The 27889-nt window shown below is 41.5% G+C and overlaps 2 protein-coding genes across 4 annotated transcripts in view; one reads left to right on the top strand and one right to left on the bottom strand.

Annotated features, from left to right (window-relative positions):
- Positions 1–7441: 7441 nt before the first annotated feature.
- LOC101331339 (C2 calcium-dependent domain-containing protein 4A) lies at positions 7442–13370 on the bottom strand. The gene has a single exon (XM_019951088.3). It carries the CDS (start codon positions 8626–8628, stop codon positions 7510–7512), a length of 1119 nt encoding a protein of 372 aa, XP_019806647.1. The 5' UTR covers positions 8629–13370; the 3' UTR covers positions 7442–7509.
- Positions 13371–16450: 3080 nt separating this feature from the next.
- Positions 16451–27889, top strand: part of VPS13C (vacuolar protein sorting 13 homolog C) — a 174702-nt gene continuing 163263 nt past the window's right edge. For 2 of the 3 annotated variants that reach the window (XR_004525195.2, XM_073801104.1), the window contains exon 1: positions 16451–16589. Coding sequence is in view for 2 of the 3 variants with exons in the window: in XM_073801104.1 (XP_073657205.1) it covers positions 16490–16589 (100 nt within the window). In the remaining variant the exon portion in view is untranslated. The remainder of the gene's footprint in view (positions 16590–27889) is intronic. The other variant, XM_019947640.3, reaches the window with a different exon arrangement.

The following is a 27889-nucleotide window of genomic DNA, read 5'->3' as shown; positions in this document are numbered from 1 at the left end:
TTACTTTTATGTGCCAGCAAGTCGGCAAGTCAAAGTTCTCCACAGGTGGGACAGGATCACCAAAGATGATCCCAGGGGCTGCTGGGGATCTAAGAAGCCGTGTTTCCACAACACAGTTTATTAATTCTTATCTTGATCCAAAACTTAGTTCCTTTTCTAAGGCTGCTCTTCTCCCTTTTCTCTTTAAACCTAAATCCAGCCCACCTTGAGCAAAGGCTGTGTGGTCATATGTATCCCAGCCGTTCCAAATCCATGTCTTCCCCTTTACCAGCCATATGACCATGCATCTTCTCTGAGCATCAAAATCTACTTTTAAACTCTTTCCTCGCTCGGCAGTGGCACAAAGATGTCTAATACTGAATGTGTGTCTAGTATAATGTCTGGAACATCAATATTAAATAAATGGCAGAGCCTTTCTCATTTCCCAATACCCTTTTTAAAGAATCCTTGTCTGCTTGCTCTGACACTTTGTATTGTTCCTGAAATGACTCATATGTGTATAACTTATCTCCTAAATCCCTTAGATGTAGGGTCCCACCTATAGGATAAGCACCTATTGAACATGCTAAAAGCTTGGCGGGTAAGTCCAGAAACATCATCCATTATGAAGAAGCCAAAAATAGAACTAGGATTTATTGAGTGATTCTACATACCAGGCCCTGTGTGGAAGACACTGAATTCATTACCTCCTTTAATCCTTACACAAATCCCATGTGGTAGGTAATATTACTACCTCTTTACTTAGGAAGAAGTGACATTTAGAAAGGCTAATTGACATGACTGAGAGACACGGATAGAAAACAGCAGCTGAGATCTGGAACCTACATTCCTCTGATTTTGAATATAAACTCCTCTTTGAAAAAATGAATTTGCTATCAGCAACCAACACTTGGAGAGTTGCTGCAGAATATCCAGGCCCAGATTTGAATGTTGAGTGGCACCTTGGAATAATGAGTGTCAGAAACCGGCTCTGCAGCAGTATTCTAGCTCTGATGTCACCAGATAGCTCCTATTTCTGCTCCCCAAGCTTCAGGGTGTTACAGATAGGAAAGAAGAGATTGTCAATTCTTCGACAAAGGTGATTTCTATTAACCTACCTAGAAGAAAAGCAAGAGTGTCTCTAATCCCCATCTCGATTCAGACTTTTCTCTAGTGGTATAATTGTTATTTCCTTCAACTGACTCTCACAAAATTTGATCCTGATCTATGATAGATCTCTTTTATCCAAATTGATTTTAAATGACTAAATTAATCGCTTTGGGAAAGAAACTCAATGAAACTTGAAAACTGTTGAATTGGCACTGAATATTTTTAAAATTCTGATGTTCTAGGATTTTTTTAATGAACCCAGATATTTTATAGATATCTTATACCGAGATAATAATGGTTACATTACTTTGAAATTCTGCCCTAAATGGGGATTTTGCCTAATTGTTATTGCTACTTTTTAATTATTAAAGTAAAACTGTCATCAATATTCTCGAGAGGACTGAGGTACATGGTTGTAATAACACATAGGTAACAGAATTGAAACTTTGTAAAAGGTAAAAAAAGAAAAAAAAAATAGAAACTTTGAGTATATGTTTCCTTCAAAAGGTCCTCCTATGTGCAAGTTTTGGCAAGGTGTAGGGCAAACAGAACTCTCACATGTTGGTGGTGGGAAAGTTAAATGATACGACCATTTTGTCAGTTTCTTAAAAAGTTATCACATGATGATTCACCCATCTACTCTAGGTATTTACCCAAGAGAAATGGAAGCATATGCTCACACAAAGTCTTGTACATGAATAGTCACAGCAACTTTATTCAGAATAGTAAAAGACTGGAAACCATCTGAATCTCCATCTATAGGAGAATGGATGCTGATTCTGGAAGTCTAGCTTCCTAAATGGGGTCAGATTTTCTTTTTTTTAAATGTATTTTATTGAAGCATAGTTGGTTTACAAAGTTGTGTTAATTTCTGCTGTACAGTAAAGTGATTTAGTTATATATATATATATAAATGAAGAAAGCAGATGGTTCCCTGGGGACCAGAGAGGGGACGTGAAGGGGACAGGAGAGAGGGATTACAAAGGAACATGAAGAAACTATTAGGAATCATGACTGTGTTCATTATCTTGATTGAGGTATTGGTTTCATGGGTGCATGTGTATGTCAAAACTCATGAAATTGTATACTCGAAATAAGTGCAATTTATTGTATGTCAGCTGTACATCAGTGAATTCGGTAAAGTAGCAGGATACAAAATTAATGCACAGAAATCTCTGGCATTGCTATACACTAAGGATGAAAAATCTGAAAGTGAAATTAAGAAAACACTCCCATTTACCATTGCAACAAAAAGAATAAAATATCTAGGAATAAACCTACCTAAGGAGACAAAAGACCTGTATGCAGAAAATTATAAGACACTAATGAAAGAAATTAAAGATGGTACAAACAGATGGAGAGATATACCATGTTCTTGGATTGGAAGAATCAACATTGTGAATATGACTCTACTACCCAAAGCAATCTACAGATTCAATGTACTTCAAAATTTTTTTTTTTTTTTTTTTGCGGTACGCGGTTCTCTCGCTGTTGTGGCCTCTCCCGTTGCGGAGCACAGGCTCTGAACGCGCAGGCTCAGCTGCCATGGCTCACGGGCCCTGGCTCACGGGCCCAGCCGCTCTGCGGCATGTGGGATCTTCCCGGACCGGGGCACAAACCTGTGTCCCCTGCATCGGCAGGCGGACTCTCAACCACTGCGCCACCACCATGGAAGCCCCAAAAAAGTTTTTTTAAAATAGCTTACATGAGGAAAGATGGTGAGGTGAAAAAAGCAGTGAGCATGGAGTTTTGAGAGGTCTGTAATTAAATTCATGATTTACTTGCATGATCTCAGGCAACTTGTTTAATTCTTCTGAATAGAAGTGTCCTTCTCTGTAAAATCGACACTGTCTCTGTCAGTTAAGATTGTGTTCATATATATCTGAAAACTTAGCAATGGCTGAAACAAGTAAAGGATGTATTTGTCTCATGGACATGAACTTTGGGTGTAGGCTGTCCAGCGCTGGCATGGAGGATCAGTGATGTTACTGGTGAACCAAGATCATTTTACTGTCCTTAGTGCTGGCTGCCATTCCTCAGGCAACTTGTGTATCCCAGCAGGGAGAGGGAGAAAGGGGAAGAGGCACCATCAAGTGACTTCTCCCCATCTTTCATTGGCCATAGATGAGTTGCATGGCTATCCTTAGCTGGAAAAGGGGCCTGGGGAAGGCAAGTATTTGTTCTCTAGCCTCTATAGCACAGAAAAGAAAGCAATAAGGGGTTGGATTGTGCGTTGAAGGAGCCAACCTACAGCATCTACCCCAGGTACAATAAGAGTAACTAGCCCACACTGTCGTTGAGAAGATTTAAGCATATACAGAATTAAAAATTTGCTTGAAAACTACAACATTGCAAACAAAACAAAACAAAACAAAAAACATGTTGCTATTTGCTTCCTAATGTCCTGAAGGCCTAATCTGACCAGAGTTTGTAATCCTCTCAAATTAATGCCAGAGCCATCATGGCACCATAATAAAATTCTTAGCTGTGGGATGCACGGTAGTGAAAACTGGGTTTGTAAACCCCATGGGCTGTCTCAGGTCAATTCTGTCTGTTGAACTAGTAAACTTGGAGGCAGAAAATCTTCTACATAGCAGGGCTGAACCCCACAGGAAATATTTCTCACTAGTGATAACATACTAGCAGAATTCCTAGGAAAACCGTTGTCAGGTTCCCCTGGGAGGTCAGAAGTCCCCAGATCAGCACACTGGATTAAAATATGATAGCAGTATGTACATGACCATAGAAAAGAGGCTCAGTGTTGGGTCCTCATACAGGTCTTTCTTAACCATGCAATCTAAGGTGCCCCTTCACCCTAGTCACACTCTTTCCCATTAGCACATTTAATTTTCTGAAGCACTACTAAAATTATTTGTTTGTTGTCTATCTGCTCCCCTGCCTTTGAAAACTTAATTCCATATGAGCAAGGACCTTTTGTGTCTTATTTACAGCTATAAATCTAGAACCTTGAATATGATAGGTGTTCTAAATTAACCTTTTGGATACCTTTCTATCCACTTATATATTTTTATTGCTTTAATGTCATAGAGATCACATAGTACCCACGTTTTGCTCTGTCTTTCAAATATCTTTGACCAAAAGAGTATTTTTACCTAGGTCTTGGGGATGGATATGGGGAAAATGTTTAGAATTGTTGAGTGTGGGTAAAAGAAAATTAGATTCTAAAGAAACAATCTTCTAGGCAGATTTCAGTCATATTAACGCTAGTATTTTAGGTATAGAATGAATTATCTTTGTAAGACTAAGTGACAAAGATGATTTGATTTTAAATTTGTACTTAACACTATTTAAACTGACATATTTCCCGTTGTTGTATAGGGTTTTTCTTTGAATATGTTCAGATATTTAAACCTCAAAGAGACAAGATTGTGCTGTCATTTGTGGAAAAGATATGGGTACCTAAAGCCCAATGGGAAACATGAGAACTCTTAAAGCAGTTTTCTGCAACCAACATGCTGTTTGCCACACACTCCCAGCTTCATTATTACTGGGAAAAGTTGTTTTTTTTTTTTTAAATCTAAAGTATTTTGGCACCTTCTTTGCTCAGATAGCTATATTTAGTTATTTTTAGAAGCAGTTTAGTTAGTTTAGAAGTATTTTTATATTTAGTTATATTTAGAAGTAGTTATTACTACTTCTTCCTGTAATCTGATATTAGCACACATCTTCAAGGTCCTTGGGTACTGGCATTAGATTGGTTGAGATGGTCTAATAGGAAGAAGATAGACCCACTGACAAAACACATGAGGGATCCACTAGAGGGCAGCAAAATGCAAATCAAATTTAAATTTGCCCCCAGAAAGGCTGCTACTGTATTATCACAAAAATTTGTACTGCAAGTAAGATTTCTTAAATGCAAAAAATTCAGATTAGATCAGTGATGTAAAATAATTGATGCACAAGTATTTCTCCTTTCTTGTAAGTAGTGGTCCAAGAGCAAAATGAAAACAGAATTGGTTTCAGTCCCAGCTCTTTCACTAACTGCATGATACGGGGCAATCTACAGTTTGCCTCTCTGGTCCCCTTCTATGATATGTGGATTTGTACAAAATGATTCTTAGCATTCTTTTCAACTCTGAAGTTCCATGGTTTTATGATTAATGATTCTATTTAAGTCATTTAAAATCTTGTTGATTAGGCTATTACATTAGTCAATCAACCATAACTTGACATTAGTGGAGATTCTGTTTGGAAATACCCACCGTTATTTCATGGAAAACTTAGGTCCCTGATATGCATTGATTTTCCTTCTTAGTAAAATGCCACTTCTGCCCCCAAACTTTAAGAGCTCTCATGTTTAAGAGCTTTAAGAGTTCTCATGTTTCCCATTACTTGTATATAATCTAGTGACAATAGTGGTTGCAGTGTTTTCTGCAATAAATTTTATGGTTTAAGCTATCAATACAATCTGTTTTTATTAAAACAAACAAACAAACAAAAAACCCCACAATGATCTTGTGCATACCCAGGTTGTTCTCACTCTCCATTTATTTTCCTTTTAAAGCACTACACATGTGAACTCAGTATTAGTTACTCTACCAAACTTCTAAAATCATTAAGAAGGTTATATGTATGTATGTGTGTGTATATATATATATATATATATATATATGTATATTTTTAAAAATCGTTGGCTTGAAGACCAAGGAAACTGTGACTGAGCGTAGATAAAAGAGCATCTTAAAGATCTGAACTACTGTGATGTCATCATTCATTTGGTCAACCATTTTGAGCTTCTGGATGTGATTGATTTTGACAGTCAGTTAATTCAGTTACTCTTCGCATTTGTTCAATGAATGTCATTATAAATATCTACCACAATAACCCACTTTCAGTTTATGCTTGAGCTGTTATTAAAACTGAAACTCTTTTCTAAGTAGCATTTTTCACGAGCACCAATGGATAAAACTGTCAGCAGTTTAGTGAAAGCAGAAACCATTTCTGAACCCAGACTGATGAAGTAGTCATATTTAACAGTGCACCACATATTTAAATATTTTCAACCCTCATTTAGGACACATTTCCCTCCTATATGCCTAAGAAAGGAAGAAATATGCCTGGCTGCTAATGAATTTGAGGGATGAAGGAAAATCATCCTTTAAAACATAGTAAACCTATTATTACTATCAGAAGCCAGAGGAGGTAGAACAATGTTACAGGTACTCTTGACTCTGCCCTGGTACATTAGCTCATCTGGTGCCAATAAGGCTGGTACCCGTTTTTCTAGGACTCTGAAGTCTTTAGCTTCTGCCTCAGTCAGTCGTAGACCCAGCTTATCTCAATGCCTGAAGTCAGTAGCTTGAGATGATAAATCACTCATTTTAATCTATTTGCTTTTCTATTAAAGGGTGAGAAATGTTTAGAGACCTCAACCCCAGAGTCAGCAATTTCAGATATAAGTTGCAGTTTCACGACTCTAGTAAGATGAGCCTTTCCGACATTGCAGTGTTACTAATACAGAGTAAAGAGTAAAATACTGATCACCTAGGTGCAAATCCTGCATCTGCCTTTATTCTGTGCCTCCATATCCTCATCTGTTAAATGGGGATAGCTGTACCAATTTTGTGGGTTGTTTTAAGAAATAAGTTGATAATGGGCTTCCCTGGTGGTGCAGTGGTTGAGAGTCCACTTGCCGATGCAGGGGACAGAGGTTCGTGCCCCAGTCCGGGAAGATCCCACATGCTGCGGAGCGGCTGGGCCTGTGAGCCATGGCCACTGAGCCTGCGCATCCGGAGCCTGTGCTCCGCAATGGGAGAGGCCACAACAGTGAGAGGCCCGCGTACTGCAAAAAAAAAAAAAAAAAGAAATAAGTTGACACTGGTAAAACTATTATAATAATTATTTAAGCTTATAAATATTAAAATGGTTTCACTTCTTCCTGTGCTCGTCCAACAAGATGTAGCGAAGAGTATCAGATTGGAGCTCCTACTCATAATTCACTGTTGACCTTGAACAAGTCACTTCCTCTCGGCCTCATTTTTCTTATTCAGGATCTAAAACAATGTTTCAAAAGTAATACATGTTCTAAGATTGTCTCAATGGATGTTGTGGAACGAACAAACTTCAAAATGAGGATATTGGAGCAAATAGATCACCAAGAAACCCTCTAATTTTAATACTTCATGTGATTCATTATCTCTCAAGAGTATCGTGGGGAACACCTGCAATGCCATTGGCTATCAACATTGGGAAACACCACTGCAAAACAGCATACCGTTTACTCAAAAAGAATATTGACAGTATGTACACAAAATATAACACCCTTTACAGTGGTAATTAATACAGTATTATCTCTGCCAACACTAGACTGAAACAAAGGCCAGAGTAGAATAATAAAAACACGTTTATTTTGTACAAATCGGCTGTGTCCGAGGGACAGAGCTGGGGCAGGGCGCGCCCTCACAGGAGCTGGACGGGGCCCAGCAGCAGCTCGCCCTGGCCCAGCAGGCGACCCCGCTCCAGCCCGCGGCCCCGGTTCTCGACCTTGACGCGCACGGCCAGGCGGCGCACCTCGTCTTCCGAGAGCCCGTCCAAGCACAAGTCCTGCTCCAAGACCGCCCGGCGTCTCCGCCGGAACACGGCGCCCCGCAGCCGGCGCGTCTGGCCCGGCGGCTGCAGGACGAAGCTGACGTGGCAGCCGACGGGGGCGCGGGGCTCGGCGGCCCCACCGGCCGGGCCCTCGGCGTGGAGCAGCCGGACGCGGAGGCGCCCGCTGTCCCGACTGTACTCGGCGCCCAGGCGCAGGGCGCCGCCGGCGCGGTCCAGAGTCACGGTGCCCTCGGCCTCCAGGCGCTCGGGCCGCGGGTCGGGGGGCGGCGGAGGGGACGTGGCGGGGGCCTGAGCCGGGGACAGGGAGCCGGCGCCGCGCTCGTCGTCGTCGTCGTCCCCGTCCCCGCTGGCGACGGAGCGGGCACTGGCCAGGCCGCTGCTCCTCTGCGCGCAGCGCAGCAGCCCCTGGGGAGCGCGCAGGAGGCGGCTGCCGCGGGGTCGGAAAGTGAGCGTGTCCAGGTGCGGGCGGGAGCCGCCGAGGGCCGCCGGGGGCACAGCAGGGACTCTTCCCGGGGGCACGAGGGGGGCGTCTCCGACGCCGCCTCCGAAGGTGCGCGCCCGGGGGCGGAGCACGGGCAGGAGCGGGGCGGCCCCCGGGCCCCGGAGGAAGAGCGACTCCCTGCGGCGGGTGTGCGGGCTCTCGAGCAGCGCGCAGAAGCCATAGGCTGTACGTGCCCGGGGCAGGTGAGGCAGCGAGAGCGCAGCCTGCGATCGTGGGTCCCAGTCCGTGCGCCCCGCGCCGTCGCCTGTCCCTGCTTTTTCGCCCCTGTTGTCTTGGATTGCAGCCAGGGTCGGGCAGGGCGCGAGTCGCGGGGGGATGCAGAACTCGGGGATGCGGTCCGGGGTGAGCACGTTTGCGCACCGGGAGGGCCTGAGAGCAGTGGCTCGGCCGGCCTGATCCTGGAAAAGCCGGTTTCTGCCCCGCAGGAGGTGCTCGGGTCCCAAGCGGAGCCGCTCCAGGCACCACATCAGGCAGCAGGTGCCGGTTGCAGAGGAACCTCTGCTGGAGCTGGTCAGCCTGCAATACACAAGCACACACGGATCGTCATAGTGAGCCCTGCTGGGCGCAGCAATGCCCGTCTCTTCTACTCATTGGGTGCTTCCTCCTGCCTCCCCCAGACCAGGCAAATTGCCCCTCACGCTGCTGTTGCAAATCTTTCAGTGTTTCCCTGACGGTAAAACAATCGTTCTTCTCTCTTCTGTAGTAGTGTACACTTTGGGTTTGTTGCCTTAATCTAGACCTGTCCTCGCTGGCCTCAGGAGGAGATTCTCAAAATGTTTGCCTCGTGCTGTCCTCGGTGCCAAGTGGCACTATGCTTGTGCAATAGTTTCCTGAATCCTTGGATTATTGCACTCAAATCCTCAGAGAGAATTAAAATAATTATTATCCTTTCCAGGATATTCGGCTTGCTCCCCGCTTAAAGTGCAAAGAGCCTCAAACGAGTCCCTGAGGGAGTTAAGCAAGGCTATAGGTCTCTCATAATGTACCTGGGGTCCAGCGTCATATAGGTCTCCGCACCGATCCGCCTGTGGCACCAACCTCTACAGGCATACAGCCTCTGGGAAGATCAAAGCTCGTGTGGCGGAGTTCTGTACAGCTTAAAGGCAGTCGGCTTGAGCCTTTATACCTGGGGCCTGGGACGCCCGCCAGTGGGCTGGCCGGATTGGCACTGATAGGTAACCTGACGACAGGCCTTCCAACTTTCCCTCTGCCACGTGGCTGGATCCGCTTTCTCTCCTGCTTCAGGTAGGGATGTTTCTGTTTACTCACGTGCAAAAAGTCTTTACTATACGGCAGAGTCATTGTGAGGATCGATGGACATAATGAGTGTGAATCACAGAAGCACTCTACACCCACCAATAAGAGGAGATAGAAGTCGAATCTGTCTTATTCTTACTTAATATCCTCCCCCAAATCCAGCCCTTAGTTTGCCCAGCTTTCGAAGTTCCTTACCTACCTTCTGGTTTTCTGTTCTGATTTTAAATCGTTTTTGTTTGTTGATTACAAACCACTCTGGATACAGGGAACCTTATGGGCTGCTGTAAATATTCTGTATCTTGATCTGGGTGGGGTTACTGGGGTGTATCCATATGTAAAAAAAATGATCTAGCATACACTTAAGATTAGATATAAGATTGTGTCTTATACCTCAATTTAAAAAATAACAACCCACTTCTTAAACCTTGTGCGCTGATGTTTTAATTGGGAAAATATACTCCTGCATACAACTGGGCTGTTGGAACCATCCTTTGACGGCACGTTTGTAGGCTGTGCCCACCTGAGACATCCTTTTCCTCTCTTTTGAAAACTGACCTGTGTTCACTTTGTAAGAGACCTGCTTCCAACTAGCTTAGGTTGAAAGAGATCTGAGGCATTTTGTTCAGCGTTTGGGTGTACACTATTTCTGCCTAAGATACCGCCTTGCAAATTAATTGCTTATCCAAATGATGTTCAGTAAATTAAACTGAACTCATGCAAAGGTGATTTTAGGATGGAGCATGTGCATTTTGTTTCCAGGATATATACGTACACAGCCACTGTACTTGATGATTTACATATAGTCTCTGGAATAGTCACATAAACCCTGCAAATTATGATTATTCCTACTAAGGTATCCAAGTTCACATAATGATGGGAAATGGAAGAAAAATACATACTGATGGGCATAAATGAGTTGTTTTGGGGATTAAACAACTCTAATAAGGTAAAATACTTAGCGCTGTGCTTGGAACATGGTAAGTGCTAAATACATATAAACTGTGATTATTATTATCATTAAGAAAAATAGAAGGGAGGGACTTCTCTGGTGGTGCAGTGGTTAAAACTCTGCACTCCCAATGCAGGGGACACGGGTTCGTGCCCTGGTCCAAGAAGATCCCACATGCTGCGGAGCAACTAAGCCCGTGCACCACAACTACTGAGCCTGCGCTCTAGACCCCGCAAGCCACAACTACTGAGCCCACGTGCTTCAACTACTGAAGCCCGCGCACCTAGAGCCCGTGCTCCGCAACAAGAGAAGCCACCGCAATGAGACGCGCACCGCAACGAAGAGAAGCCCCCGCTCCACACAACTAAAGAAAGCCCACGTGCAGCAACGAAGACCCAACACAGCCTAAATAAATAAATAAATAAAATAAATAGGAAAAAGAAAAGGAAAGAAAAGAAAATTAAGTCCGAAATCAGTGGTTTTGACTCTAGAATGGCCGCTCACTATGTGACCATGAGCAAGTTACTTAACCTTTCCAAGCCACAGTATCAAATGTAAAATTAGGAGGTGGGGACTTTGGGAGGTAATGAGATTAATGACCTTATAAAAGAGACCCAGGAGAGCTCCCTTGCCCCTTCTGATAATAATAGTATCTATCTATCTATAAAATAAGATAATGCAGGTGAAAACTTTAGCATAGAGCCTGATATACACAATGTCAGATAGTTATTGTTACTACAGAAGAGAGCAAATGTTCGTTAGTCCATTTATTCATTCAAAGCAATATTTACTGAATGCCTCCTGGGTTTCAGCCACTGTGCTAGGCAGGTAGGTCCAGGCTGTACAAGATCATATCAACTATGTACATCTGTCAGAGGAGAAATGAAATGATGAGGATGACATATTTGAACTCCATCTGGCTGAGGCAGAAATGAGAAGAGACTATTGCACACTATTTATATATTTAGTCTGGGGGCAGGGTTGATGTGTCCCTGGGTTTGCCATGCCCTTGACTAGCTACTTGTTTGTCTTTATATGAGCTCCACTCCTGGCCAAAATTCTTGGTCCAGTGCCAAATCTGTTGCAGAATGATTACCAAATTATATACTTGAGGGTCACGTGAATGTGTTTTGACTCATCTTTTCTCAGGAGACAAGATGCTGTTAGCTCAGCAAATGAGAGCCCAGAAACCCCTAGGTTAAAATGGTGAGGCTCACAATCTGAGAAGTTGTCTGAGAAGTTGTTAAGCAGAGCTGTGTCGTGAAGGGAGAGATGATTTAGGGGTAAAGAAACATAAACTTTGGAGTTGATCTATCCTAGGTTCAGATGTTATGCAACTTTTTAACTATGGAACTGTGAGCAAGTTAATTAATTTCTTTGAGCTGAAGTTGTATAATGGGGGTTATAATACCTACCACACAAGATTGTTGTGAGGGTTAAAAATGCATGAAATGCCTGGCATACAGTAAGTGTGGCTATCACTTAGCTGTTATTATTATACAGGTCTGCGTGGCTAGGAATTAGGTGATTCACACATGGATTCCCTTAAAAACATTTCTCTTTCTGGCCAAGCCAAGCAGCATTGCTTTGTTTTTATTCATCATTCACCTTCTTTAATAACACTTTGGAAGCATTTTCTATATAAGGTTTCTTGAAACAGCAGAGACATGCCCTCGCATGGCTGGTCCCCTGTGACCACATTAAGCCTTATGTTTTACTTACCTTGGAAGCGTGGGCCATGCAGTACTTGGGAGGATGGTGTAACAGGATGAGGCCCTGAGCCTGGAACACCCAAATCTACTCAGAGGGAGACTGTTATCATAGCTTCATCACAGCTATGGGAACATTCACTGATGGAGCTGAAAAAATTCTGCAAAGTAAGCATAAATAGATCACACACCATCGAGGTCAGAGGTGCTCTTGGAGTAGAAGGATATGGAACCACTTAAAGGAGAACTGCAAAATAATATATAGGAGGTTGGGTGTCAAGGAAAGCAAGAAGAAGAGAGTTTATAACCCAATAAAATACCGGTGTTCTGACTCATCCATCTCATTCAACAGAATTGGAGGGTGGAGTAATGGAAAGTAAACAGATAACGGAGTTGGGACACCTGGAGTTTAGCACTGATAGTCACTAACTTCTTGTGGGACCCTGGCAAGTCACTTAATTCTCTCTCGCAGTCAGTGTCCCCTCCATCAAAGAAGAAGGTTGGATTAACCAAATGATATTTGATTGCCTCTGTCTCTGACATTCTGCAATCCACTCCTGTGCTTTCTCCCAGTTAAACTTCCTAACTTTTCTGAAAACCCATGCTGTCACGCTTATTCTCTAGCTTTCCCCTCCATTTCCTTTTCCCCCCAAATCCCTTTTGCTTTTCTCAGCAAACTCCAGGGCTGGGGAATGGGGTGTGGGTATGAGGTAGTAGTGTGACATTGGAATTTCTTATTTTTCAATTTTTAAGCAAGAGTGTTAATTTTTAAAAAGTGTCCCTAATTTTGACTTTTGTTTTTAACAGGAAGAATATTTTGCTCATTTGTTTTTATTGCCCAGTCCCTCCTTGCAGTTTAGCTTTGCAAACCTTCTCATTGTTCTGAAGCAAGAGCCATAATTACTAGAATGTTCATTTCCTTTAGTTAACCTTTGTATCCAAATTCCTTTTGGTATCTGTGCGTTAGAGTGCTAATGGAGTTTCTTTTTAATTTTATTTTATTTTAGGCTGCGTTGGGTCTTTGTTGCTGAGCACAGGCTTTCTCTAGTTGTGGCGAGCGGGGACTACTCTTCATTGTGGTGCGCAGGCTTCTCAATGCGGTGGCGTCTTGTTGCGGAGTACGGGCTCTAGGCGCGCAGGCTTCGGTAGTTGTGGCTCGTGGGCGCTAGAGTGCAGGCTCAGTAGTTGTGGCACACGGGCTTAGTTGCTCCGCAGCATGTGCGATCTTCCTGGATGAGGGCTCGAACCTCTGTCCCCTGCATTGGCAGGCGAATTCTTAACCACTGAACCACCAGGGAAGCCCTAATGGTGTTTCTTAACATTGGTTATGGTTTGTTTTGGATTAGGAGTTTTTCAAGAAGTATGGGATATTTGGGGCATTACTCTGTGTACATAATAACCAATCCCTCAAAACATACTTAAAAAGTAAAATATTAAAACTTAAAAGCTTTTTATCTTCTATGGTAATAGCATTATTTGTACTGACAATTTTGAGCTGAATTTTTCCACCATGAGAGTTTCCATTCTGTCATCAACCTTTCAGAGCAAGAAATCACCTAGTGGTGATTTAACTCTACTTATTAAAAGAGAAAAAGTGTCAGGGCTCAGGAAACTGAAGGAAAGAAACACTTGCTGTGTAGTTTTATGTAAATCATTTAATTTAATGTAAATCACTGACTTTAATTTTCCTATAAATGAAGACAATACGACGACCTGCATTACTTGTCTCACAGATCTTTCATGAGGCTTATTTGAAAATGCATGCCTTGGCATAATAATGGCATGATAGCTCATGAGGTATAACTGGAGAAGTATTAATAAGATGGAATAATGCTTATAAAGGCAGGCACATGCATTATTCTTTCAAAAGTGTAAAGTACCATAGAAGTACAAGAGATTAGGGCTTCCCTGGTGGCGCAGTGGTTGAGAGTCCGCCTGCCGATGCAGGGAACACGGGTTCGTGCCCCGGTCCGCGAAGATCCCACATGCCGCGGAGCAGCTGGGCCCGTGAGCCATGGCGGCTGAGCCTGCGCATCCGGAGCCTGTGCTCCGCAATGGGAGAGGCCACGACAGTGAGAGGCCCGAGTACTGCAAAAAAAAAAAAAAAAGAAGTACAAGAAATTATTACACAAGGATCAGTACTGCCCACTTTTCCCCAGCAGATTACTCCTCTGTGCCATTTGCTTGACTATACTCTTCTGCCCGTGGCATCTTTCATATCATCTTGCTGTGTTATTCATACATCTTTGCATTGTTTACTTTTTATCTTTTTCTGGTGCATGCCTTTCCCAACAAGAATATATATATATATATATATATATTTACAAATACACATATATACACATATACATATATATATATATTTCTGCATTCTCCTCAGTACATAGTTGGTGTGCATGTACAAGGAGAGAGGGGTTGTTGTGGGTAGATTAGAAACAAGTTTGGTACAGGTTGAAGAGGGCTTTCTGAACACTGGAAAGTTATTGGGTCTTTTTGAGCAGGGGACTAACCTGAGCTCACCTGTGCTTTGGGAAATTAGCTGTGGTGACAATGTGAAGATGGATGGAGAAGGGAAAAACTGGAGGCCAGGAGGCCAGTTAGAGGGTGATTGCATGGTTCGGATGAGATATAAAGAGAATTTAGGAAATATGGCCAAAGCAGAATAGCCAGGTTTGGCTGTTAATTGTTTGTGGATGGTGGAGGGAAGTATGACGTGCTTCAAAATACATCCTAGGTATTTTGTCAGGGTGACTAAGCTCGGAAAAACAAACGGTTAAGGTTTTATATTCTGTGTGCTGAAGCGAAGGATGCAGGTGGTTACTGATAGCACCAGTACTGGTTAGTATTGGTTTTTTCTTTTACATCCATTTTACATAATACCAATTGTAGACATTTTGACTTTTTTTCTTCTCCAATGGATTTTGTATTTAAGGAATGATTTTTCTTTTTGAGCCTCTTCGTCCATTCAGGCTGCTATTACAAAATACCACAGAGTGGGTGGTTTAAAAACAATAATTTATTTTTCACAGTTCTGGAGGCTAGGAAGTCCAAGATCAAGGTGCCAGTTGATTCAGTGTCTGGTGAGGGCCCACTTCCTGGTTCATAGATATCTGTCTCCTTGCTGTATCTTCACACGGCCGAAGGGGTGAGGGAGCTCTCTGGGGTCTCTTTTATAAGGGTACGAATCCCATCCATGAGGGCTCTGCTTAATTACCTAATGATCTCCCAAAGGCCTCACCTCCTATTACCATGACAACAGGGGTTAGAATTTCAACATATGAATTTTGGGGGTACACAATGTCCATAGCAGGTTGTTTAAAAGCAATTCACACATAGTTTTTCAGACATTATGTGTAGCAAAGCATTTAATAAACTTGTGACTACAAATGATCTTATTTCTTAGGTTCATGTCTGTTTACAGTATCTCAACAGTTTTTTGAAACAAATTTTAGAAAAAGAAGTCCTGTTCTCTAAAGAGGATTGGCTTGTCAATGAGCGGCTAAACTTTACTAACGTGAAAGTCCTTGCATTATAAAAGCCCCACTTTCAAAGCTTTGCCACACCAGAAACAGTTCAATGATTGCATGAAAGAGATAAATACACCTACACCTAAAGGAAAAAAAGGAAGTACTACGTCGTTTTATTTCCCTACCGAGGTATGTAACTAAGAAGTGGCTTATGAGTTAACTAAGAGCCACTTAGCAACAGAAGGGAGTAAAAGAACGAGTTAACGAAATGCACATTCAGTTCCCATTCTATCTGCCATCTTATGATGCGGCTCTGTTCCTCCTCCTCCCACTTGTGAATTATTAGTGTGTTTTCAGGAAGCAAAAGTAAGCGGAGAGATGGTGCTAGGCGGAGCTGATATGTAGCAGGAGGAGGGTGCAGCGTCTCCTTTTTTTCCCTCCTGAAGGGGTGGTAACTTAGGAGGCGCTCAGGGTGCACTGGAGGCCTGGGAAGCGCCGGGCACCCATAGGGTCGGCTCCGAGGCCGCAGAGCTGCTTCCTGCGGGAACGATTGAGCCCTGCGGACCCGAGGTCAACAGAAGGCGACAGCAGGGAAGCACAGCGGCCACAGAGATGTCTCCGTGCACAGCAACTCCGGCTTCCCCTTTTCTTTCTCAAACATCCCTTTCCTCTGGGGCAGGCCCCAAACCGGCTCCGCCGCCCACCCTCGGTTGCCCGGGAAGCGGCTACCACGAGGCCGCGAGTCGGCAGCGAGTGCACGCACCTCCCGCTCCCGGCAGCAGCGGCGGCGGCGGTGCGCCTGCGCACAGGCCGAGTCACGCGCGGTGCGGCGCGCCGCGGGGGCGGGTCGGCGCCCGGGGTGGGGGCTGTCATTCGCTGCGCTGGTCGCCGCCCTCAGCTGCGCCGGGCGGTTCCGGGTTCTCCCTCTCCCGCGCTTCAGACCACCATGGTGCTGGAGTCGGTGGTCGCGGACTTGCTGAACCGCTTCCTGGGGGACTATGTGGAGAACCTGAACAAGTCCCAGCTGAAGCTGGGGATCTGGGGCGGTAAGCAAGAGGGCATGGCCGCGGGCTGTCTGGGGTTGTCGGCGCTGGCCGAGGGGCCCACTCCGCGGGCTGCTCCTTTCCTGGCTCCAGCCCGGGCCGTACTCCCTTCGCCGCCCGCGACTCCGCCTCCGGGGAGGGCGCTGGGCTGGGCCCCCTCCCTGGGCCGCAGGTGCGGGGCGTGGGGAGGTCTGCGCTGGCCTCCGCCGCCACGGGGTGTCCGCCCGGGCTGCCAGGATTCCCAGGTTTCGCGACCCTGAGGTCGAAGCCCTTGCCCCGTCCCACCTGCTCACCCTGGGCGGCCTCTCCCTGCCCTCAGCCTGGCCCCTCTGGCCCCGAAGCATAAAGAACCCCTCCCTGCATCTCGCGTGGAGCGAGGATGGCTGCGTGGCCTCACACGTTCAAAGTGGCACCAAGGAAGAAGAAAAAAGAAATTGTGTTTTGCAGTGATCTTTTTGGCAGTTGATAGCGAGCGGGAGCTGGCTTCTCTTTAAGATTGCAGGGTTTGGGAAAGGATCGGCAGGCAGGGGAGGATCATTACGAAAGGCTTGTCGGTAGGGATTCAAACTCATAATACTTCTGAGCTTCTGAGAAAGTGACAGCTTCCCTTAATATTGCTTATTCTCTCAATAGGAAGAGGAATTTCAATTTTGTTTTGGAGCGATAGAGAGAAATTCAGGCCACGAACAGCATCATCATTAGGTGCTGCTTGGTTGCACGCCGAAGAATTTACACCAATGCTTCTACCCTAGGGGTTGTGTATAGAAGTAGATTGTAGTGTGCTTCTCCATTCTTCAAAAAGATTAATTATTTGCACCATTTACATGTTAAGCTTTGGGGACACTGGGGATACCTTTGCATTCTGCAGAAGACTTTTGGGCATTTTGTCAGCTTTGGAGGGAAATCTAAAGAACTACTCAAGTGGATGGAACTGCTTTTAATTCAGTCAACAAGTAGTCCTAGCCCCATCTGTCCTATACAGTAGCCACTATAGGAGCACTTGCAGCCTAGTTAGTTAGTGCAAATTGAGGTGTGCTAGAAGTATAAAGTACACACTGAGTTTTGAAAATACTTAGTAGGAGAAAGAGTGTAATATCTCAACAATTTTTATGTTGATTACATGGTGAAATAATAATATTTGAATACATTGGGTTAAATAAAATATATCATTAAAATTCATTCCCCTGTTTCTTTTTACTTTTTAAAAAAATCTGATTCCTAAAATTTATAATTACATATATGGACCATACATACATATATATATAGAGAGAGAGAGAGAGAGAGAGAGGGAGAGAGAGCGTGCAATTGTGCTGCCCTGAATTACGGAGGAGCCTGCTTTTAGTAGTTTACTGATCTTTTTATTGGTTCTGTGTGGTTTGCCCAGCAATAACATACTTTATTTACATGCCCTCCCCTCACACTTAGTGCAAGAGAAAGAGAAGTAAAGGAGACATTTAAGGAATTAAATGGCCAGTGCCTTCTGCAGGGATCAAGTGTTTCTTCAGGCTACTGTCTAATAATAACAAATTATTTCTTGTAGTTTGTAAACACTATTTGAAATCTGAAAAGGCTCTGGGCTAGCATTTAGGAAAAACCTGGGTTTGAGGTTGGTGTGTTCGACAATCCATTTACCTCACTGGTCCTTAATTTCTTCATCTTAATTTCACCTTTAATAGAAAAAAAATACCAGAAAATATAATATTCCTATGTAATCACTAAGAATTGCTTACCCAAGTTAAAACGTTTTGCCCTATTTATCTCAGATTTTTAAAAATTAAAGTTTATGGATACATTCGAAGATTCCTTCCCTCCCATATCTTATTTTCCTTTTTCTTTTTCTTTAAGACTTAGGGGTTGGACTAGGTAACACCTAAGGGTCCTTCCAGTGCCAATACTCTGTGATTCTAATTGTAAACATACTGTGAAATTGTGAAGTATACTGCCTGAGGCTTTTGAATTTTTTCATGTTAGAAATTAAAATGCCATAATAATAATTTTACATCATTCTTCCCCTCTTTTTTGGTGAAGTGTAGGAAAGGAAACTTTCTTTTCTTACAATTTATTTTGTTTTTTTACAATAAGGTATTCTGCCCATGGCCAACATCAACTTTATAACAGGCCAGAGCAAATAAACCCATTTCTTTTAGGAAATGCCTCCAGTGGAAGTCCAATCAGGTTTATTAGCCCATAGCTGTGCGTCTGTAAAGTTTTGCTGCCTTTTATTTTTGTGATAGTCATAAAGGAGGGAATAAGTCATGAGCTTTTATAGTTATTGCTCAAATATTTTCTTTGTAACCCTAATTCCCTCATTAAAATAGAAAGGCAAAATGTGAGTTGACTATTTCTTTTTTTTTTTTTTTTTTTTTTGGTACGCGGGCCTCTCACCGTTGTGGCCTCTCCCGCCGCGGAGAGCAGGCTCAGCGGCCATGGCTCACGGGCCTAGCCGCTCCGCGGCATGTGGGATCTTCCTGGACCGGGGCACGAACCCGTGTCCCCCGCATCGGCAGGCGGACTCTCAACCACTGTGCCACCAGAGAAGCCCCGAGTTGACTATTTCTGTGTTTGGAAGAAATTTATCTTAAACTTTTTATAGTAAACAAGTGGGATTATTAAGTTATTTAAGAAAACAGCTGATATTTGTGACATCTATGACGGTGACAAGTTTTATAAAGAATTTAAAATTTTATATGACCTTACTTGAAAACTATTTGCTTTAGCAGATAAGGTTTATGAGTCATAGAGTTTGGCTTTTTCAGGTTTTTTTTCTTGTTAAATTTTCATATCTTGAGGAGGGGAATACTTCAACCTGCAAAAATTTCACACAGCTGATCTTACTATTCTTTCCAAACAAGGGATAAATGGATACTTTTTTGCCTAGCCTATGACAGTGGTTTTCAAGCAGGAATGAGTTTGCCCCTAAGAGGATATTTGGTTATGTCTGAGACACTTTTGATTGTCACGTAGTGGGGAGAGGTGTGCTTGTGGTATCTGGTGGGCGAACTCCTGAATGCTGTTACATTCTACAGTGCACAGGACAGCTCCCCACAGAAAGGAATTACCAGCCCAAAATGTTTGTTGAGAAACCCTAGTCGAAGGGGAATATTGAGATTGTATTCTGCATTTATAGGAGACCTTCTGGTGCTGAACAGGTTGTAGTAGGAAGTAAAAAAGGACTTAGAGGAATTATATGCTTCATGAAATTTATAACTTAAGAGAGAAACAGAAGTCTTAAGAAGTGACTTGGTATCATGTCAGTAAAAATGCATAGTCTTTGCTTGGATGATATCAGGAAGTTTTAGAAATCAAAATGGGTTGACATAAGTTGAAAAACGTGCTGTGCATATATTCATATATATATATATAGGCATTCACAATGAAATCCACAATAAACAAAAAATTACAGAGTGAGAAGGATGGGGCAAATTATTGGAATGTCTAGAATCAGGAAGTATACTGTCGATATTGCCTTAAATTGGAGAAGAAAAATAAAGAAAACTTTATCATTTTTCTTGTTTTTATTCTTTTAAAGATTTTTTTTAATGCCAAGAAATTCCTATGTATTTTTATTTATTTTTTTTATTTGCGGTACGCAGGCCTCTCACTGTTGTGGCCTCTCACTGTTGTGGCCTCTCCCATTGCGGAGCACAGGCTGTGGACTCGCAGGCTCAGCGGCCATGGCTCACGGGCCCAGCCGCTCCGCGGCATGTGGGATCTTCCCGGACCGGGGCACGAACCCGTGTCCCCTGCATCGGCACGCGGACTCTCAACCTCTGTGCCACCAGGGAAGCCCTCCTATGTATTTTTAAAAGTGATTTAAGCATAATGATTTTTTAAAAATTCTTGCTGTTGTAGAAAAATGAAAAATTATTTACTAGCTGTGGGACATGGGAGAAAAATTTTAATTCTTTAAGCCTCAGTTTCCTTATCCCCCTTTTAAAATGGGGAAATAACATTCTGTGTTTGTAAAATAAGTCATGTGAAAATTCTTTGTAATTATAATTGTTAAATGGTTAATACTGACAGGAGTAGTGACGATACACAAACCTAGCCAAGTGTTGGAAACCAGCCTGCTTGTTTTATTTTACAGGCATACCTTGGAGATTTTGTGGGTTTGGTTCCAGACCACTGCAATAAAGTGAATATCAAAATAAAGCAAGTCACATGAATTTTCTGGTTTCCTAGTGCATATTAAAGTTAATGTTTATACTGTACTATAGTCTCTTTAGTGTACAAGAGCATTATGTCTAAAAATATGTACATACCTAATTAAAAAATACTTTATTGCTAAAAAATGCTAAGCATCATCTGAGGCTTTGATGAGTCGTGATCTTTTTGCAATAGGAACATCAAAGATCACTGATCACCATAATAAATATAATAATAATGAAAAAGTTTGAAATATTGCAAGAATTACCAAAATGTGACACAGAGACGTGAAGTGAGCAATTGCTGTTGGAAAAATGGCACCAATAGACTTGCTTGACAGGGTTGCCACAAACCTTTAATTTGTAAAAAACAGTACGTGTGAAGCTCAGTGAAGTGCAGTAAAATGAGGCATGCCTGTATTTTCCTAAGTATATTTCTTCCAGGGTTTTCACATTCTGCAGTGTGATAATTTTGTGTAGAGTTAACACCACGTGTCTAAACACCACATATCTAAAAATATCTTATTTTCCAAAATTTGTTCTTTAAAGAAAAAAAAAACTATTTGCATACGAGTTTACACTTACAGTACTTATACTATCTGCCAGTTATTTTGTCAGTCAGATTTTCAGAGGTTCAGAAAAATGCCTGGTGGGCATGTTGCTGCCTATGCAGGTCAGAAGGTTTATCTAGATTTTTGTTCTCCACAGACTGGTACCAGGAGATAAATTGCACAGCTCTTAGCTATTTTTGGAGTGTCCAGGATTTAATTGTTTTAAGAGTAACATATATTTGAAAAGGTATGTTGAAACATCAGATCTTTTGCAATTCAGTTTAAGTAGGATTGTTGCAATGTAGAACCTTTGTCAGTTTGATTTTTCAAAGTCATTTACTGTGAAAAGTCATCAGAAGATGTCCGTTCAGAATTCTGCTGCTCTCACTTCCATTTGACAGGTAGAATATACATAGAGGCTGTGATGTGTTGGGTGCAAGAGTTGCCTATGGTGACCTGCTGCCCACCAGTAGGATTAGGAGCCAGGTGGAGTGCCTTCAGAGTTTGTAGCTCTGCAAACCAGGCTGAGCCCATGCTTATTACCCTATTGTCCTACACTCCACCCCTGACACTTCTCCATCAGCTGCCAGATGTTGTCGGAGCAACAGGATAAGGAAGGAGGAAACCTGGGATCTAATTACGTATCCAGTACTGCCTGGTTCATTGGCTTTTGGCAGTCACTGACCAGTGACCACTAGCTTCTTATCTGTAAATGAGGTGAGACAAGGTCATTTCTTCTCGCTTTGAACTTCTGTGACTTGAATAAGGCCAGAGCAGTGTGAGCTCCTTCATTAAGTTGTAGTGCCACTTGCTCTGCATTCATGGTGAGAAATGGTAGTCAGATCATGTTTCTTTCCTTTCTGTTCTTCACTCGGTACCAGTGAGCAGGGAGCCACAGTCATGAAATACGACAAGAAAAATAAAGTTTCAGCCTCATGCTGATTATTTGAGAATCCAAATGTATATATATAGTCTTAACAGGTAGTCAAAGGGCAGCTTGAGAATGCAAGAAAAAACAGGCCTCTTTGCTTCTTTTTACCTTGATCCATAAAACATAGCAGTATCTAAGTGTTTCTAAACCTGTTGAGGAATTTTTTTTTATTCCTTTCCACCCAGCCAGCACTTGGTGTAGTGAAAGCCACATTTCTTATTAGCTTGTCCTATAGTATGTAAAATGAACAACAAAAAGTTCAATATTATAATGTACTTAGGCTTAGTTATCATTATTTAAAACAACACTTTAAAATTTTATTGAAAACAACTTTCCACATACTTGAATAGTATCATAAATGAAAACTTCACCTCTTTTCTACAAATAGAGCTGGAAGGTGGTACTTGGGTAACCATTCTGCTAGGAGGCTCTGCCATACTACTCATTCTTATGAAAGCCCTGAAATGTACTTGAAAAGGAGAAAGTTCAGTGGTGACATGGCAGCTTTCCACCTTTCTTTGCCAAAACTTCCTGTTTCATTAGGGAAATGGAAGAGTGAGAGTCAGTTGTTTCTTCTCCTTCCCTTAGCTTCCCCTCCCAAGATAAAGTTACTGTGAACTACTATTAAAATGAGTCTGGATGGGTTAATTTGGGTTAAATATTGAGTGATCCAAAAGGTTTGTTCGTTTTTTTCTGTAAGATGGCTCTAGTAGCACTTAGTTCTTTAACTTCATTCGAAAACATTTTGTTAGATTGTATGTGACAGCTCTCACATCAGCATGCATTTAAAAAAAGAGTTTTCAAAATTGGTGAATTTTTGTGTAGCCGTTTTAATATTGAAGATGGAAGAAAAAAGCAGCATTTTCGGCATATTATGCTTTATTATTTCAAGAAAGGTAAAAACGAAACTGAAATGCACAAGAAGTTGTGCAGTGTATGGAGAAGGTGCTGTGACTGATCGAACGTGTCAAAAGTGGTGTGCGAAGTTTTGTTCTGGAGATTTCTCCCTGGACGATGCTCCATAGTCTGGTAGACCAGTTGAAGTTGATAGCGATCAAATCGAAACAATAATTGAGAACGTCCAACGTTATACTGCACAGGAGATAGCCAACATACTCAGAATATCCAAATCAAGCGTTGAAAATCATTTACACCAGCTTGGTTATGTGAATCGCTTTGATATTTGGGTTCCACCTAAGTTAAGTGAAAAAAACCTTCTTGACCATATTTCTGTGTGCGATTCTCTTCTGAAACGTAATGAAAGCGTTCCGTTTTTAAAACAAATTGTGACGTGCGATGAAAAGTGGATACTGTATAGTAATATGGAACTGAAGAGATCGTGGGGCAAGCGAAATGAACCACCACCAATCACACCAGAGGCCGGTCTTTGTCCAAAGAAGGTGATGTTGTGTAATGGTGGGATTGGAAGAAGTCCTCTATTATGAGCTCCTTCTGGAAAACCAAACGGTTAATTTCAACAAGTATTGCTCCCAATTAGACCAACTGAAAGCAGCACTCGACAAAAAGCGTCCAGAATTAGTTAACAGAAAAAGCATAATCTTCCATCAGGATAACCATTTACTACATTGACACAGTAGTCTTAGGCCAGTCACTTAAGCTCTCCAAGCCCCAGTTTCTTTCCGTGTCCTGCCTCCTTCGCCAGGAGGCTGTGAGGATCAAGTAATGTAATAGCTCTGAAAGTGTTTTCTAAAATAGAAAGGTTTATGTTCTTATTGTATTCATTCCTATTTCAGTACAATATGCATTCTAATTAATTGAGTCAAGACTTATTGAGTACCTACTATGAGGAGAATCAATAAGGAGTTTATGATCAGGTTGGGGATTTAAATAGTTAAGTGTTGAGTGCCATAAGACAGGTGTAGTGAAACGTCTGTGAAAGTTCAGATAGGTTATTTCTGACTGGAGGTATTTAACATTAGCACTATATTTCTTGCATTTATTTTGTAGGTCATTTTGTGTTTTAAAAGCCATTCTTCGACTGAGGTGGGCTTGTTCCAAATTATGCCAGTACCATTTGATTCTTATTCATAAATATACTAACCTTGTTATTTTCTGTAATTTAGCAACCATTTCTTTTTCTATTGAACTTTTCTGAGATGGCTCCAACTCTGCTTGCCTTGGTTTTATTTGCTAATTTAATGGATTTACTTTCATTCCCCTCTTCTGGTTCATTTGTAAAGATTATTAGATAAATTTTGATCCAGGATTTACTTTTGTAAGATACTTCTTAAAATATCCTGCAAGATTAGCTTTGAAACTGTATATGTGACTCTAGTCAGATATGCTCATCCAAAATGTTTCTGTTTATTTATGAGTATCATACAGGGTTAAAAATTAGAAATTTTGTCTTCTGAAGCCAGACTACACTTATTGCTTGCTGTCATCCTTTAGGGTTGCCAATCCATCATAGAAGGAAATCATTTCGCAGAATTTCTCTACTTGTCTCTCACCTTGGTTTCTTTAGAAATTCATGGGATTAGGGACACTTGATTGTGGGATTGGCGTTAGTGCCTTCCTTGCTGGCAGAGTTAAGTCTATCCATCTCCAATGATTAGTCATTCTCCCCTCGCCTTTTTTGTTTTGGTTATTGTTAAAAGATTAGACACATATTTACCCTTCCTCTAGGTTTTCAGGAACTTCCTATGGCCTCTGTGTGTTCTTAGCCCAGGGTGATCTGATTACAGTTATTCAAGTTATTTGCATGTGTATAGAATTATGTTATCTTGAATAGAAATGGAAAGCTAAATCTTAACTTTTTCCTTAGTATTGAGTTAAATATAAGACGGTTGATATTTAGGAGGGAGTCTGCTTTCTGTATCTGCAGAAAAGCGTGCATTTTAGTGGAAGAGTACTTCTTAGCACAGTGCCTTACTTAGATAAGGCATGCATCTACTGGTTGAATGAATGAATGCACTTTTACCCTGGTGCAGAAATACACTGCTGTTCCTCCCCTTTTCTTTGTGTTAGGACTAGTGGCTCCTCCTTCAGTGCAAATAATTCATAGACTGTATCATTCTTATTTCATTGTTATATTTACTGTTTGTTAGGTAACATTCACATTTTTCAGAGAGGAAGTATGCATTTGTTTGCTGGACTCTAAGTAGTAGAAATAGATCTTTTTTATGTGTCTGTAGAGACGGTAAATAGTAAATATAGAAAGAATTTGTATAAAATATATTGAGGTCATATTGACATTAGAATTTACCTTGTTTTGTTCCCCATTTCATATTACAATTTGTATAATAGTTTTTAACATTAAAGTAATACATGTTTATTGTAAAAACTAGAAAATACTGAAGAACATTAATAAAAAGTCCTTAATTCTACCTCCTAGCAATAATTGCCATTACCGTTTTTTATCTGCCTTTCTAAATATACTTGTTTAGCTCTGTTAGCCATATTGGTAGTTTTCAGTATTTCACATGTTAAATACCATCTATTACTTCATTAAAGAGTGAGAATGTCACTGCAGTAGAAAGTGTGCTTTTTATGAGGGCGCTTATTATGTTAGTGCCTTAATAATTATTAGAAAATGCCTCATATCTACTGCAGGTTACTTGTGAGCACTCCTGGTGACCCTTGACCCACTAGTTGAAAATTAATGGGTAAGACAATCAAAATTCATGAGCAAGTTTACAAGTCTCCATATGGTCTTAGATCGTGTTAAATTGGTTTGGATTCCTTCAAATATGCACTAGCTTCTGTGCAGATCAATTCTTTTGGCCTGAGTAGAATTCCCACTTGTAATTTTTTGTAATTCGCCATCCGACAGAATTAAACCCAGGAATATTTTTCCACTTTATATAATTTTTATACATATAATGCGTTTTAAGGATTTTTTCCCAATTCTCGAACATGTCAGTTTTCCATGACTACTGTATTATCCCTATATTTGATCAGTGATGACATCTTGTCAGTTCTGCCTCCAGAGTAACTTGTTGTTGGTGGTGTTGTATTGGTTTTTATTTTTACTTCTTTTTTTAAAAAAATTATTTATTTTTTTTATACCACAGGTTCTTATTAGTTATCTATTTTATACATACTAGTGTATATATGTCAATCCCAATCTCCCAGTTCCTCCCACCACCACCACCACCTTGGGGTCTGTACGTTTGTTCTCTACATCTGTGTCTCTATTTCTGCCTTGTAAACTGGTTCATCTGTACCATTTTTCTAGATTCCACATATATGTGTTAGTATACGATATTTGTTTTTCTCTTTCTGACTTACTTCACTCTGTTTGACAGTCTCTAGATCCATCCACGTCTCAACAAATGACCCAGTTTCGTTCCTTTTAATGGCTCAGTAATATTCCATTGTATATATGTACCACATTTTCTTTATCCATTCGTCTGTCGATGGGCATTTAGGTTGCTTCCATGTCCTAGCTATTGTAAATAGTGCTGCAATGAACGTTGGGGTGCATGTATCCTTTCGAATTATGGTTTTCCCTGGTATATGCCCAGGAGGGGGATTGCTGGACCATATGGTAGCTCTGTTTTTAGTTTTTAAAGGAACCTCCATACTGTTCTCCATAGTGGCTGTATCAATTTACATTCCCAACAATGGGATAAAAGGGTTCCCTTTTTTCCACTGCCTCTCCAGCATTTGTTGTTTGTAGACTTTTTGATGATGGCCATTCTGACCGTGTGAGGTGATACCTCATTGTAGTTTTGATTTGCATTTCTCTAATAATTGGTGATGTTGAGCATCCTTTCATGTGTTTGTTGGCACTCTGTATATCTTCTTTGGAGAAATGTCTGTTTAGGTCTTCTGCCCATTTTTTGATTGGGTGGTTTGTTTTTTTAATATTGAACTGCATGAGCTGTGTATATATTTTGGAGATTAATCCATTGTCGATTCATTTGCAAATATTTTTTCCCATTCTGAGGGTTGCTTTTTCTGTTGTTTATAGTTTCCTTTGCTGTGAAAAAGCTTTTAAGCTTCATTAGGTCCCATTTGTTTATTTTTATTTCCATTACTCTAGGAGGTGGATCAAAAAAGATCTTGCTGTGATTTATGTCAAAGAGTGTTCTTCCTATGTTTTCCTGTAAGGGTTTTATAGTGTCCGGTCTTACATTTAGGTCTGTAATCCATTTTGAGTTTATTTTTGTATATGGTTTTAGGGAGTGTTCCAATTTCATTCAATCACATGTAGCTGTCCAGTTTTCCCAGCACCACTTATTGAAGAGACTGTTTTTTCTCCATTGTATATCCTTGCCGCCTTTATCATAGATTAGTTGACCATAGGTGTGTGGGATTATCTCTGGGCTTTCTCTCCTGTTCCATGGATCTATATTTCTGTTTTTGTGCCAGTACCATATTGTCTTGATTACTGTAGCTTTGTAGTATAGTCTGAAGTCAGGGAGTCTGAGTCTTCCAGCTCTGTTTTTTACCCTCCAGATTGCTTTGGCTATTCGGGCTCTTTTGTGTCTCCATACAAATTTAAGATTTTTTGTTCTAGTTCTATAGAAAATGCCATTGGTAATTTGATAGGGATTGCATTAAATCTGTAGATTGCTTGGGGTCGTATAGTCATTTTCACAATATTGATTCTTCCAATCCAAGAACATGGTATATCTCTCCATCTGTTTGTGTCATCTTTGATTTCTTTCATCAGTGTCTTACTTTTCTGAGTATAGGTCTTTTACCTCC

Source organism: Tursiops truncatus, chromosome 2 (assembly GCF_011762595.2).
Source record: "Tursiops truncatus isolate mTurTru1 chromosome 2, mTurTru1.mat.Y, whole genome shotgun sequence".
In the NCBI taxonomy this organism is placed as follows: Eukaryota; Metazoa; Chordata; class Mammalia; order Artiodactyla; family Delphinidae; genus Tursiops; species Tursiops truncatus.
The sequence above is the reverse complement of the archived record's forward strand: the minus strand, read 5'-3'. Positions and strand labels throughout refer to the sequence as shown.